Source organism: Heptranchias perlo, chromosome 4 (genome assembly GCF_035084215.1).
Source record: "Heptranchias perlo isolate sHepPer1 chromosome 4, sHepPer1.hap1, whole genome shotgun sequence".
NCBI classification, from domain to species: Eukaryota; Metazoa; Chordata; class Chondrichthyes; order Hexanchiformes; family Hexanchidae; genus Heptranchias; species Heptranchias perlo.
This window is the reverse complement of record NC_090328.1, coordinates 439,337-453,413: the sequence shown is the minus strand read 5'-3', so window position 1 is coordinate 453,413 and position 14,077 is coordinate 439,337. Positions and strand designations below refer to the sequence as shown.

At 48.1% G+C, this 14,077-nt stretch overlaps 1 protein-coding gene across 1 annotated transcript in view; it reads left to right on the top strand.

Moving 5' to 3' along the window:
* cplane1 (ciliogenesis and planar polarity effector 1) overlaps positions 1–14,077 on the top strand; it is a 211,492-nt gene that overhangs the window by 140,871 nt on the left and 56,544 nt on the right. The window contains exons 32-33 of the mRNA XM_067982079.1: positions 4,494–4,701; positions 11,694–11,939. Of these exons, the coding sequence (XP_067838180.1) occupies positions 4,494–4,701; positions 11,694–11,939 (454 nt within the window). The remainder of the gene's footprint in view (positions 1–4,493; positions 4,702–11,693; positions 11,940–14,077) is intronic.

The following is a 14,077-nucleotide window of genomic DNA, read 5'->3' as shown; positions in this document are numbered from 1 at the left end:
TAGTATTCAAAAACTGGAGAGAGGAGGGAAACAGCATTCAATAACTGGGGAGAGGATGGAGAGAGAGAGTATTCAATAACTGGGGAAAGTAGCGAGCGGGAGTATTGATTAACTGGGGAGAGGAGGGAGAGGGTCTTCAATAAGTGGGGAGAAGAGAAGAGAGTATTTAATAATTGGGGAAGGAGGCAGAGAGAGTATTCAATAACTGGGTAGAGGATGGAGAGAGGGAATTCAAAACTGGGGAGAGGGGGGAGAGAGTCTTCAGTAACTGGGTAGAGGATGGAGAGAGAGATTTCAAAAATGGGTAAACGAGAGAGAGTATTTAATAACTGGGGAGAGTAGCGAGCGGGAGTATCCAATAACTGGGGAGAGGTCTGTACTCATTGGAGTTTAGAAGAATGAGAGGAGATCTTATTGAAACATACAAGATTCTGAGGGGACTCGATAGGGTAGATGCTGAGAGGATGTTGCCCCTCATGGGGGAATCTAAAACGAGGGGGCATAGTCTCAGAATAAGGGGTTGCCCGTTTAAGATGGAAATGAGAAGGAATTTCTTCTCCCAGAGGGTCGTGAATCTTTGGAATTCTTTACCCCAAAAAGCAGTGGAGGCCGAGTCATTGAATACATTCAAGGCTGATTTAGACACATTTTTGATCAGCGAGGGAGTCAAAGGATATGGGGAAAGGGCGGGAAAGTGGAGTTGAGGTAAAAATCAGATCAGCCATGATCTCATTAAATGGCGGAGCAGGATCGAGGGGCCGAATGGCCTACTCCTGCTCCTATCTCTTATGGTCTAAGGTGGGCTGGGGAGAGGAGGGAGAGAGAGTATCAATGATTGGGGAGGAGGGAGAGAGAGTATCAATAACAGGGGGGAGGAGGGAGAGAGAGTATCAATAACGGGGGAGAGGAGGGAGAGAGAGTATCAATGACGGGGGGGGAGGAGGGAGAGAGAGTATTTATAATGGGGGGAGGAGGGAGAGAGAGTATCAATAACTGGGGGGAGGAGGGAGAGAGAGTATCAATAACGGGGGAGGAGGGAGAGACAGTATCTATAACGGGGGGGGGGGGAGGGAGAGAGAGTATCTATAACGGGGGGGAGGGAGGGAGAGAGAGTATCTATAACGGGGGGGGGAGGGAGAGTATCTATAACGGGGGGGGGGGGAGGGAGAGTATCTATAACGGGGGGGGGAGGGAGAGAGAGTATCTGTAACGGGGGAGAGGAGGGAGAGAGAGTATCTTTCACGGGGGAGAGGAGTGAGAGAGAGTATCTATAACGGGGGAGGAGGGAGAGAGTATTTATAACGGGGGGGAGGAGGGAGAGAGAGTATCAATAACGAAGGAGGAGGGAGAGAGAATATCAATAACGGGGGAGGAGGGAGAGAGAGTATCAATAACGGGGGGGGGGGAGGAGGGAGAGAGAGTATCAATAACGGGGGGGGAGGAGGGAGAGAGAGTATTTATAACGGGGGAGGAGGGAGAGAGAGTATTTATAACGGGGGAGGAGGGAGAGAGAGTATTTATAACTGGGGAGGAGGGAGAGAGAGTATTTATAACTTGGGAGGAGGGGGAGAGAGTATTTATAACGGGGGAGAGGAGGGAGAGAGAGTATCAATAATGGGGGAGAGAGAGTATCAATAATGGGGGAGGAGGGAGAGAGAGTATCTATAACGGGGGAGAGGAGGGAGAAAGAGTATTTATAACGGGGGAGAGAGAGTATCAATAATGGGGGAGGAGGGAGAGAGACTATCAATAATGGGGGAGGAGGGAGAGAGACTATCAATAATGGGGGAGGAGGGAGAGAGAGTATCAATAATGGGGGAGGAGGGAGAGAGAGTATCAATAATGGGGGAGGAGGGAGAGAGAGTATCAATAACAGGGGGGAGGAGAGAGAGAGTATCAATAACGGGAGGAGGGAGAGAGTATCAATAACGGGGGAGGAGGGAGAGAGAGTATCAATAACGGGGGAGGAGGGAGAGAGAGTATCTATAACGGGGGAGAGGAGGGAGAAAGAGTATTTATAACGGGGGAGAGAGAGTATCAATAATGGGGGAGGAGGGAGAGAGAGTATCAATAATGGGGGAGGAGGGAGAGAGAGTATCAATAACAGGGGGGAGGAGAGAGAGAGTATCAATAACGGGAGGAGGGAGAGAGTATCAATAACGGGGGAGGAGGGAGAGAGAGTATCAATAACGGGGGAGGAGGGAGAGAGAGTATCTATAACGGGGGAGAGGAGGGAGAAAGAGTATTTATAACGGGGGAGAGAGAGTATCAATAATGGGGGAGGAGGGAGAGAGACTATCAATAATGGGGGAGGAGGGAGAGAGAGTATCAATAACGGGGGAGGAGGGAGAGAGAGTATCAATAATGGGGAGGAGGGAGAGAGAGTATCAATAATGGGGGAAGAGGGAGAGAGAGTATCAATAATGGGGGAGGAGGGAGAGAGAGTATCAATAACGGGGGAGGAGGGAGAGAGAGTATCTATAACGGGGGAGAGGAGGGAGAAAGAGTATTTATAACGGGGGAGAAAGAGTATCAATAATGGGGGAGGAGGGAGAGAGACTATCAATAATGGGGGAGGAGGGAGAGAGAGTATCAATAACAGGGGGGAGGAGGGAGAGAGAGTATCAATAACAGGGGGGAGGAGAGAGAGAGTATCAATAACAGGGGAGGAGGGATAGAGAGTATCTATAACGGGGGAGGAGGGAGAGAGAGTATCTATAACGGGGGAGGAGGGAGAGAGAGTATCAATAACGGGGGAGGAGGGAGGGAGAGTATCTATAACGGGGGAGAGGAGGGAGAAAGAGTATTTATAACGGGGGAGAAAGAGTATCAATAATGGGGGAGGAGGGAGAGAGAGTATCAATAACGGGGGAGGAGGGAGAGAGAGTATCTATAACGGGGGAGGAGGGAGAGAGAGTATCAATAACGGGGGAGGAGAGAGAGAGAGTATCAATAACGGGGGGGGGGGGAGGAGGGAGAGAGAGTATCTATAACGGGGGAGAGGAGGGAGAAAGAGTATTTATAATGGGGGAGAGAGAGTATCAATAATGGGGGAGGAGGGAGAGAGAGAGTATCAATAATGGGGGAGGAGGGAGAGAGAGTATCAATAATGGGGGACGAGGGAGAGAGAGTATCAATAACAGGGGGGAGGAGAGAGAGAGTATCAATAACAGGGGAGGAGGGAGAGAGTATCAATAACGGGGGAGGAGGGAGAGAGAGTATCTATAACGGGGGAGGAGGGAGAGAGAGTATCAATAACAGGGGGGAGGAGAGAGAGAGAGTATCAATAACGGGGGGGGGGGGGGAGGAGGGAGAGAGAGTATCTATAACGGGGGAGAGGAGGGAGAAAGAGTATTTATAATGGGGGAGAGAGAGTATCAATAATGGGGGAGGAGGGAGAGAGAGAGTATCAATAATGGGGGAGGAGGGAGAGAGAGTATCAATAATGGGGGACGAGGGAGAGAGAGTATCAATAACAGGGGGGAGGAGAGAGAGAGAGTATCAATAATGGGGAGGAGGGAGAGAGAGTATTTATAACGGGGGAGAGGAGGGAGAGAGAGAATTTATAACGGGGGAGGAGGGAGAGAGAGTATTTATAACGGGGGAGAGGAGGGAGAGAGAGTATTTATAACGGGGGAGAGAGAGTATTTATAACGGGGGGGAGGAGGGAGAGAGAGTATCAATAACGGGGGGGAGGAGGGAGAGAGAGTATCAATAACGGGGGAGGAGGGAGAGAGAGTATTTATAACGGGGGAGAGAGAGTATCTATAACGGGGGGAGGGGGGAGAGAGTATCAATAACGGGGGGGAGGAGGGAGAGAGAGTATCTATAACGGGGGGGAGGAGGGAGAGAGAGTATCTGTAACTGGGGGGAGGAGGGAGAGAGAGTATCTGTAACGGGGGGGAGGAGGGAGAGAGAGTATCTATAACGGGGGGGAGGAGGGAGAGAGAGTATCTGTAACGGGGGGGAGGAGGGAGAGAGAGTATCTGTAACGGGGGGAGGAGGGAGAGAGAGTATCTATAACGGGGGGGAGGAGGGAGAGAGAGTATCTATAACGGGGGAGAGGAGGGAGAGAGAGTATCTATAATGGGGGGGAGGAGGGAGAGTGAGTATCTGTAACGGGGGGGAGGAGGGAGAGAGAGTATCTGTAACGGGGGGAGGAGGGAGAGAGAGTATCTATAACGGGGGAGAGGAGGGAGAGAGAGTATCTATAACGGGGGGGAGGAGGGAGAGTGAGTATCAGTAACGGGGGAGAATGTTTTGAGCACGAGGCCGGCATACACTGTGCCTTTTGGATGAGTGTTTTCCTTACTGCATGATCCAAGTGTCATGTCTCCTGGAGCTGTGCTCTGTGATTCATGGTCTTTCTCCGAGTGAGCCCAGTGAGTCCGCTGTGGGGCTCCTGTAATTGCAGAGTTACTCGGCCAGTCTCTGAATTGAATTTCTGATGGGTTTCCTTCACCACTCACTCACCTTTTCCTTTCCTTCCTCAGCCCCGGCCGACTGTCCAGCCTGACGCTCTCCTCCCTGGGCCAGACTGTGGTGAATTGCCAGTCTATGCCCAATCGATCGAGTGTCCCTCCCACATCTGCCCTCCCTGGGTCAGCTGCAGCCCAACCTGTGGGTTCTGGTGGTCAGGCAGGCAACACTTCGGAGGTTGTCAGACACATGCTCCAGGACGAAATGTTTAAACTGGTTCAGGTAATGTGAAACAAGAAACCTTTCTCAGTGTTTGTTGGCTAATCCAGTCACTCTTTTACTATTCTGGATCCTCTTCTGTTAACCTAGATGCTTGTTTACTAATGTGGATTGCCTCTTGCCGTTCTAAGGCCCTCGTTTACTGATCTAGCTTCTCTCTCGCTGTTCCAGACTCTCGTTTACTAATCTAGATTCTCTCTCGCTGTTCCAGGCTCTCGTTTACTGATCTAGATTCTCTCTCGCTGTTCCAGGCTCTCGTTTACTAATCTAGATTCTCTCTCGCTGTTCCAGGCTCTCGTTTACTAATCTAGATTCTCTCTCGCTGTTCCAGGCTCTCGTTTACTAATCTAGATTCTCTCTCGCTGTTCCAGGCTCTCGTTTACTAATCTAGATTCTCTCTCGCTGTTCCAGGCTCTCGTTCACTGATCTAGATTCTCTCTCGCTGTTCTCGGCCCTCGTTTACTAATATAGATTCTCTCTCGCTGTTCCAGACTCTCGTTTACTAATATAGATTCTCTCTCGCTGTTCCAGACTCTCGTTTACTAATATAGATTCTCTCTCGCTGTTCCAGGCCCTCGTTTACTAATATAGATTCTCTCTCGCTGTTCCAGGCTCTCGTTTACTAATATAGATTCTCTCTCGCTGTTCCCGGCCCTCGTTTACTAATATAGATTCTCTCTCGCTGTTCCAGACTCTCGTTTACTAATATAGATTCTCTCTCGCTGTTCCAGACTCTCGTTTACTAATATAGATTCTCTCTCGCTGTTCCAGACTCTCGTTTACTAATATAGATTCTCTCTCGCTGTTCCAGGCCCTCGTTTACTAATATAGATTCTCTCTCGCTGTTCCAGGCCCTCGTTTACTAATATAGATTCTCTCTCGCTGTTCCAGGCCCTCGTTTACTAATATAGATTCTCTCTCGCTGTTCCAGGCCCTAATTTACTAATATAGATTCTCTCTCGCTGTTCCAGGCTCTCGTTTACTAATATAGATTCTCTCTCGCTGTTCCAGGTCCTCATTTACTAATATAGATTCTCTCTCGCTGTTCCAGGCCCTCATTTACTAATATAGATTCTCTCTCGCTGTTCCAGGCCCTCATTTACTAATATAGATTCTCTCTCGCTGTTCCAGGCCCTCATTTACTAATATAGATTCTCTCTCGCTGTTCCAGGCCCTCATTTACTAATATAGATTCTCTCTCGCTGTTCCAGGCCCTCATTTACTAATATAGATTCTCCCTCGCTGTTCCAGGCTCTCGTTTACTGATCTAGATTCTCTCTCGCTGTTCCAGGCCCTCATTTACTAATATAGATTCTCTCTCGCTGTTCTCGGCTCATTTACTGATCTAGACTAACAAGGTGAACAGGCCTCAGAAGAAGAGATCAAAAAAGATGTGAAGACTCTCAAAATAGAAAGGGGGAAGATAATTGATAAATTAATCAAACTTCGAGAGGATAAAACCCCTGGTCCGGATGGATTGTATCGGTCCATATTAAAAGCTGTTCGGGAGGAGATAGCAGAGGCACTATTACATATATATAAAAATTCATCAGAAACAGGAATAGTGCCAGAGAACTGGTGGACAATTAATGTGATTGCTATGTTTAAAAAGGGAAATAGATCAAGTCCAGAGAACTATAGACCAATTAGCTTAACGTTGGTGGTAGGAAAGATAATAGAATCTTTACTCAAAGAAGTAATAGAAAAATATCTAGAAACCGAAAATATAATAAAGAATAGTCAGCACAGATGTCAAAAGGGAAGATCATGCTCGACCAACCTTATTGAATTCTTTGAAGAAGTAACAAAGGGTAGACAAGGGTAATGCAGTAGATGTAATATATTTGGATTTTCAAAAGGCCTTCGATAAGGTACCGCATTGTAGAAACATAAGAGATAGGAACAGAAGTCGGCCATACGGCCACTCGAGCCTGCTCCGCCATTCAATCAGATCATGGCTGATCTTCGACCTCAACTCCACTTTCCCACTCGATCCCCATATCCCTTGATTCCCTTAGTGTCCAAAAATCCATCAATCTCAGTTTTGAATATACTCAACGACTGAGCATCCACAGCCCTCTGGGGTAGAGAATTCCAAAGATTTACAAACCTCTGAGTGAAGACGTTTTTCTTCAACTCAGTCCTCAATGGCTGACCCCTTATCCTGAGATTATGACTTCCAGTTCTAGACTCTCCAGCCATGGGAAACCACCTCTCAGCATCTACCCTGTCCAGCCCTCTCAGAATCTTCTGTTTCAATGAGATCACCTCTCATTCTTCTAATCTTCAAAGAGTGTAGGCCCATTCTACTCAAGCGCTCCACATAGGACAACCCTCTTGTCCCAGGAATCAATCTAGTTAACCTTCGTTGCACCGCCTCTAAGGCAAGTATATCCTTCCTTAGGTAAGGAGACCAAAACTGTACACAGTACTGCAGGTTTCGTCTCACCAGAGCTCTATATAATTGCAGCAAGACATCCTTACTCTTATACTCCAAACCCCTTGCAATAAAGGCTAACATACCATTTGCCTTCCTAATTGCTTGCTGTACCTGCATGTTAATTTTCTGTGATTCATGTATGAGGACACCCAAATCTCTCTGAAGACCAACATTTACAAGTCCCTCAACTTTTAAAAAATATTCTGCTTTTCTGTTCTTCCTACCAAAGTGAATAATTTCACATTTCCCCACATTATACTCCATCTGCCACCTTCTTGCCCACTCATTTAACCTGTCTATATCCCTTTGCTGCCTCTTTGTATCCTCCTCACAACTTACTTTCCCACCTCGCTTTGTATCGTCAGCAAACTTGGATACATTACACTCGGTCCCTTCATCTAAGTCATTAATATAGATTGTAAATAGCTGAGGCCCAAGCACTGATCATTGCAGCACTCCACTAGTTACAGCCTGCCAGCCTGAAAATGACCTGTTTATTCCTGCTCTCTGTTTTCGTAGAATCATTGAAAGTTATGGCAAAGAAGGAGGCCATTCGGCCCATCATGTCCGTGCTGGCCGAAAAAGAGCTATCCGGCTTAATCCCACTTTCCAGCACTTGGTCCGTAGCCCTGTAGGTTACAACACTTCAGATGCTCATCCAAGTACTTTTTAAATGAGTTGAGGGTTTCTGCCTCTCCCACCCTTTCAGGCAGTGAGTTCCAGACCCCCACCACCCTCTGGGTGAAAAAAATTCTCTTCAGCTCCCCACTAAACCTTCTACCAATTACTTTAAATCTATGCCCCCTGGTCACTGACCCCTCTGCTAAGAGAAATAGGTCCTCCCTATCTAGTCTCGTCATAATTTTATACACCTCAATTGAATCTCCCCTCAACCTCCTTTGTTCCAATGAAAACAACTCCAGCCTGTCCAATCTTTTCTCATAGCTAAAATTTTCCAGCCCTGGCAACATTCTTGTAAATCTCCTCTGCACCCTCTCTCGTGCAATCACACCTTTCCTGTAACGTGGTGACCAGAACTGTACACAGTACTGAAGATGTGGCCGAACCACCTTATCTACCTGTCCTGCTACCTTCAGGGATCTGTGGACATGCACTCCAGGTCCCTTTGTCCCTCTACACCTCTCAGTATCCTCCCATTTATTGTGCGCTCCCTTGCCTTGTTTGTCCTCCCCAAATGCCTGAACCCACACTTCTCTGGATTGAATTCCATTTACCACTTATGTGCCCACCTGACCAGTCCATTGATATCTTCCTGCAGTCCACAGCTTTCTTCCTCACTATCAACCACACGGCCAATTTTTGTATCACCTGCAAACTTCTTGAACATGCCCCCCGACATTCAAGTCCAAGTCATTAACATATACCACAAAAAGCAAGGGACCTAGTACTGAGCCTTGCGGGTCCCAACTGGAAACAGCCTTCCAGTCGCAAGACACCTGTCAACTATTACCCTTTGCTTCCTGCCACTGAGCCAATTTTACAAAGAAACATAGAAAATAGGAGCAAGAGTAGGCCATTCGGCCCTTCGGGCCTGCTCCGCCATTCAAAATGATCATGGCTGATCGTCTAACTCAGTACCCTGTTCCTGCTTTTTCCCCATATCCCTTGATCCCTTTAGCATTAAGAAATATATCTATCTCCTTCTTGAATACATCTAATGACTTGGCCTCCACTGCCTTCTGTGGTAGAGAATTCCACAGGTTCACCACCTGAGTGAAGAAATTTCTCCTCATCTCGGTTCTAAATGGCATTCCCTGTATCCTGAGACTGTGACCCCTGGTTCAGGACTCCCCAGCCATCAGGAACATCCTCCCTGCATCTGGTCTGTCTAGTCCTGTTAGAATTTTATATGTTTCGATGAGATCACCTCTCATTCTTCTAAACTCTAGTGAATATAGGCCTAGTCGACCCAATCTCTCCTCATACGTCAGTCCTGTCATCCCAGGAATCAGTCTGGTAAGCCTTTGTTGCACTCCCTCCATGGCAAGGACATCCTTCCTCAGATAAGGAGACCAAAACTGCACACAATGCTCCAGATGTGGTCTCACCAAGGCCCTGTATAACTGCAGTAAGACATCCCTGCTCCTGTACTCAAATGCTCTTGCAATGAAGACCAACATACCATTCGCCTTCCTAACTGCCTGCTGCACCTGAATGCTCGCTTTCAGCGACTGGTGTACAAGGACACCCAGGTCTCGTTGCACATAGGAACATAGGAACAGGAGTAGGCCATTCAGCCCCTCATGCCTGCTCCTCCATTTGATAAGATCATGGCTGATCTGTGATCTAACTCCATATACCTGCCTTTGGCCCATATCCCTTAATACCTTTGGTTGCCAAAAAGCTATCTATCTCAGATTTAAATGATGATTTATGCTGTCCCTCAGAATCAATTCCAATAATTTGCCCACCACCGAGGTTAGGCTGACTGGCCTATAATTGCTCAGTCTATCCCTTTCTCCCTTTTTAAACAACAATACAAAGTTAGCAGTCCTCCAATCCTCCGGCACCATGCCTGTAGCCAGGGAGGATTTCTGACCGTCAATCAATCCTCTATCCATGCTAATATATTACTCCCAATTCTATGTGCCCTCATGACTAAGGTCAGAGCATGTGGAGTTAGGGGACAAGTAGCAGAATGAATAGCAAGCTGGCTACAAAACAGAGAGGAGGGGTTAAGGATAATTACCCAGACTGGCAAAAGGTGGGAGGTGGTGGTCAACAGGGATCGGTGCTGGGTCCACTGTTCACAATTTACATTAACAATTTGGACCCGGGATTCGAAAGTACAATTTCAAACTTTGTGGACGACACCAAATTGGGTCGTGTAGTTAATACAAAGGAAGAATGTGTCAAAATACAAGAGGTCATTAATAAACTTGCAGAATGGGCGTGTAATTGGCAAATTAATTTCAATATAGATCAGCGTGAGGTGGTGGAATTTGGTCGGAAGATTAAGGAGGCCACAAACTGCCTGGATAATAAGAGTCTAAATGGGATAGAGGAGCAAAGGGATCTGGGGGTACAGATACACAAATCACTAAAAGTAGTGACACAGGTTAATAAGGCCATAAAAAAGCAAACCAAGCACTGGGTTCATTTCTAGAGGGATAAAATTGAAAAGCAAAGAAGTTATGTTAAATTTAAATAGAACCTTGGTTAGACCACAGTTGGAGTATTGTGCACAGTTCTGGTCTCCATAATTATAAAATGGGTATAGAGGCATTTGAGAAGGTGCAAAAAAGATTCACAAGGATGATAACGGAACTGAGAGAATATACTTATCAGGAAAGGCTGAACAGGGACTCTTTTCCCTGGAGAAGAGAAGGCTGAGGGTTGACCTTATACAGGCCTTGAAGATTATGAAAGGGTTTGATAGGGTAGACGAAGAGAAAATGTTTCAACTTGTGGGAGTCTCCAAAAGTAGAGGTCATCAGTATAAGAGAGTCACTAATAAATCCAATTGGGAATTCAGGAGAAACCTCTTTACCCAGAGGGTAGTTAGAAAATGAAAATCGCTATCGCAAGGAGTCGTTTATAGTATCATAGTAGGTACAACACGGGAGGAGGCCATTTGGCCCATCGTGCCTGTGCTGGCTCTTTGAAAGAGCTGTCCAGTTAGCTCTTCCCCCATAGCCCTGTAAATTCTTTCCCTTCAAGTATTTATCTAATTCCCTTTTGAAAGTTATTATTGAATCTGCTTCCACCGCCCTTTCAGGCAGTGCATTCCAGATCATAACAAATCGCTGTGCAAAAAGATGTTTCCTTATGTCGCCTCTAACTGAAGCGAATAGCATGGGTGTATTTAAGGGGAAGCAAGATAAGCACATGAGGTTGAAAGGAGTAGAAGGATATGCTGATAGAGTTAGATCAAGAGGGGTGGGAGGAGGCTCGTGAGGAGCATAAACGCAAGCATAGACCAGTTGGGCCGAGTGGCCTGTTTCTGTGTTGTGGACTCGATGTAATTCTACGTAATGTCGATCTTCTCGTACTGATCTTGGCTCTCATTTACTAATGTGGAGTCTCTCACTGTTCTAGGCTTATTTACTAACCTACATGCAGTCTTACTGATCTGTGCACTCATTTACTAATCTAGATGCTCTCTTACTAATCAAGGCTCTCGTTCGCTCTCTCTCGTGTTTTCTCTCTGGCTTTTTCTTTATTTCTCTTTCTCTCTGTCTCTCAATCTGGATCTGACCACTCTGATGTGTGTGCTGTCTCTCTCATTCTCCTTCTCACATTCTCTCTGGCTCTCTTTCTTGCTCTTTCTCTTTTGCTCTCTCTCTCTCTCTCTCTGTGTCTGTGTCTCTCTTTTTCTCTCTGTGTGTGTCTCTCTCTCTCTCTCTCTCTCTGTCTATCTTTTTCTCCCTCCCTGTGTGTGTGTGTCTCTCTCTCTGTCTCTCTGTGTCTGTGTCTGTGTCTGTGTGTGTCTCTCTCTCCCACCCTCTCCCCCCTGTCTCCCCCGTCTCTCTCTCTCTACCCGCCCCCCACCCCCAGAATTCAACCTCTTGTTCCTCTCCCTTCCCCCCCACAGCTCCAGCAAATCAACTTCATGAGTTTAATGCAGGTGGTTGGGTTATCGTTAACCAGCCTTCCCAGCATTCAGCAGCCTCGGCCGGTTCTCAGCCAGAACCAGACTCCTCCAGCGCCGAACCCCAGCTCCAGCCCAGCCCCAAGCAGTCAAGCACCTGCCCCTGGACAAGAGAGTGAGACACCAGTTGTGGAAACCAACCTTCCGGTTCAAAGATCAAGCAGCCTGCCAGAAGAGGAGGTGGCCCAGGTAAAGAGTGAAGGCTGTCAGTCATGGCAACTTGGGGGGTATTCAGGACACCAAACTGTCAGTCACTGTGTGGGTAGGGTTTCTCCTCTTATCGACTGAAAGTGCTGAGTCTCCCAGGGCTCCACATACCGGGGCTCTCTGATACCGTGTCCCTCACTCTCTCTGTCTCACTCTCTCTGTCTCACTCTCTCTGTCTCACTCTCTCTGTCTCACTCTCTCTGTCTCACTCTCTCTGTCTCACTCTCTCTGTCTCACTCTCTCTGTCTCACTCTCTCTGTCTCACTCTCTCTGTCTCACTCTCTCTGTCTCTTTCACCTCCCCCGCGCCCCCCCCCCCCGAGAACTCAACCTTTTGTTCCTCTCCCCTCCCCCCCACCCCCCCCCCACAGCTCCGGCAAATCAACTTCATAAGGAGTTTAATGCAGGCGGTTGGGTTATCGTTAACAAGCCCTCCCATCATTCAGCAGCCTCGGCCGATTCTCGGCCAGAACCAGACTCCACCAGCTCCAGCCCAACTCCAAGCAGTCAAGCTCTTGGATATCGTGTCCCAGTGAGGCTATTTAACCACGAGGGGCATCGCGGGTGAGCCCAATCTGTCCAACTGAGGTCACTGGATGGTGATCAGGGCACCTCCCATGGTGGATTTCCTCCTCCCTAGTGCAGTGGAGTGAGGCTCAATGATAGCTACTGTCGCGTGACCCCAGCGGAGGTCAGCAACGGTACAGACTGGGCTTTCTGTCAAGGTGTAGGTAGCTCATTGGAATTTAAATGGAGAAGAGAATAAAGTGGAGGGAAGTGACCATAAGCAGCATGGGCGGGGATTCTGGGTAAAGCTGACACAGGTGAAATGTCACGTGGTAAGGAGCTGGGGGTCGGCGGGTGAGCAACGAGCACGAGTTTCAAACACTCCCATTAAATTCTTCCATTGACCTCAGCATCTTGCCAAATCACAGGCAACTAACAGGAGGCTCTGTAAACATCCCCATCCACAATGATGTCGGAGTCCAGCACGTGAGTGCAAAAGACGAGGCTGAAGCGTTTGCAACCATCTTCAGCCAGAAGTGCCCAGTGGATGATCCATCTCGGCCTCCTCCCAATATCCCCACCATCACAGAAGCCAGTATTCAGCCAATTCGATCCACTCCACGTGATATCAAGAAACGGCATCCTGGGGGCCGCCATTGACCAGAAACTGAACTGGACCAGCCATATAAATACTGTGGCTGCAAGAGCAGGTCAGAGGCTGGGTATTCTGCGGCGAGTGACTTACCTCCTGACTCCCCAAAGCCTTTCCACCATCTACAAGGCACAAGTCAGGAGTGTGATGGAATACTCTCCACTTGCCTGGATGAGTGCAGCTCCAACAACACTCAAGAAGCTCGACACCATCCAGGACAAAGCAGCCCACTTGATTGGACCCCATCCACCACCCTAAACATTCACTCCCTTCACCACCGGCGCACAGTGGCTGCAGTGTGTACCATCCACAGGATGCACTGCAGCAACTCGCCAAGGCTTCTTCGACAGCACCTCCTAAACCCGCGACCTCTACCACCTAGAAGGACAAGAGCAGCAGGCACATGGGAACACCACCACCTGCACGTTCCCCTCCAAGTCACACACCGTCCCGACTTGGAAATATATCGCCGTTCCTTCATCGTCGCTGGGTCAAAATCCTGGAACTCCCTTCCTAACAGCACTGTGGGAGAACCGTCACCACACGGACTGCAGCGGTTCAAGAAGGCGGCTCACCACCACCTTCTCAAGGGCAATTAGGGATGGGCAATAAATGCCGGCCTCGCAATCGATGCCCGAATCCCATGAATGAATTTTTTAAAAGGCAGGATTGGGGGTGGGGGGAGGGGCGGGTCTTTCGCCACCAGTTCACTTCCTGTTGCTGTTTGGCCATGAACCTGGAGTTCAAAAGTAAACCATCCATTGGTGGTGTGATCAGCAGAGTGAAGGTTCAGTTTCCCGGATTGTGTGCAACCAGCTCCCTTGGAGATTCCTAACCCAGGGCATTAACACTGAACTGTTCTGGCTCTTTGCTAGAGAAATCCCAAACTAATCCCACTGCCCCACTTTCTCCCCTTAGCCCTGTATCAATCCCAAACTAATCCCACTGCCCCATTCTCTCCC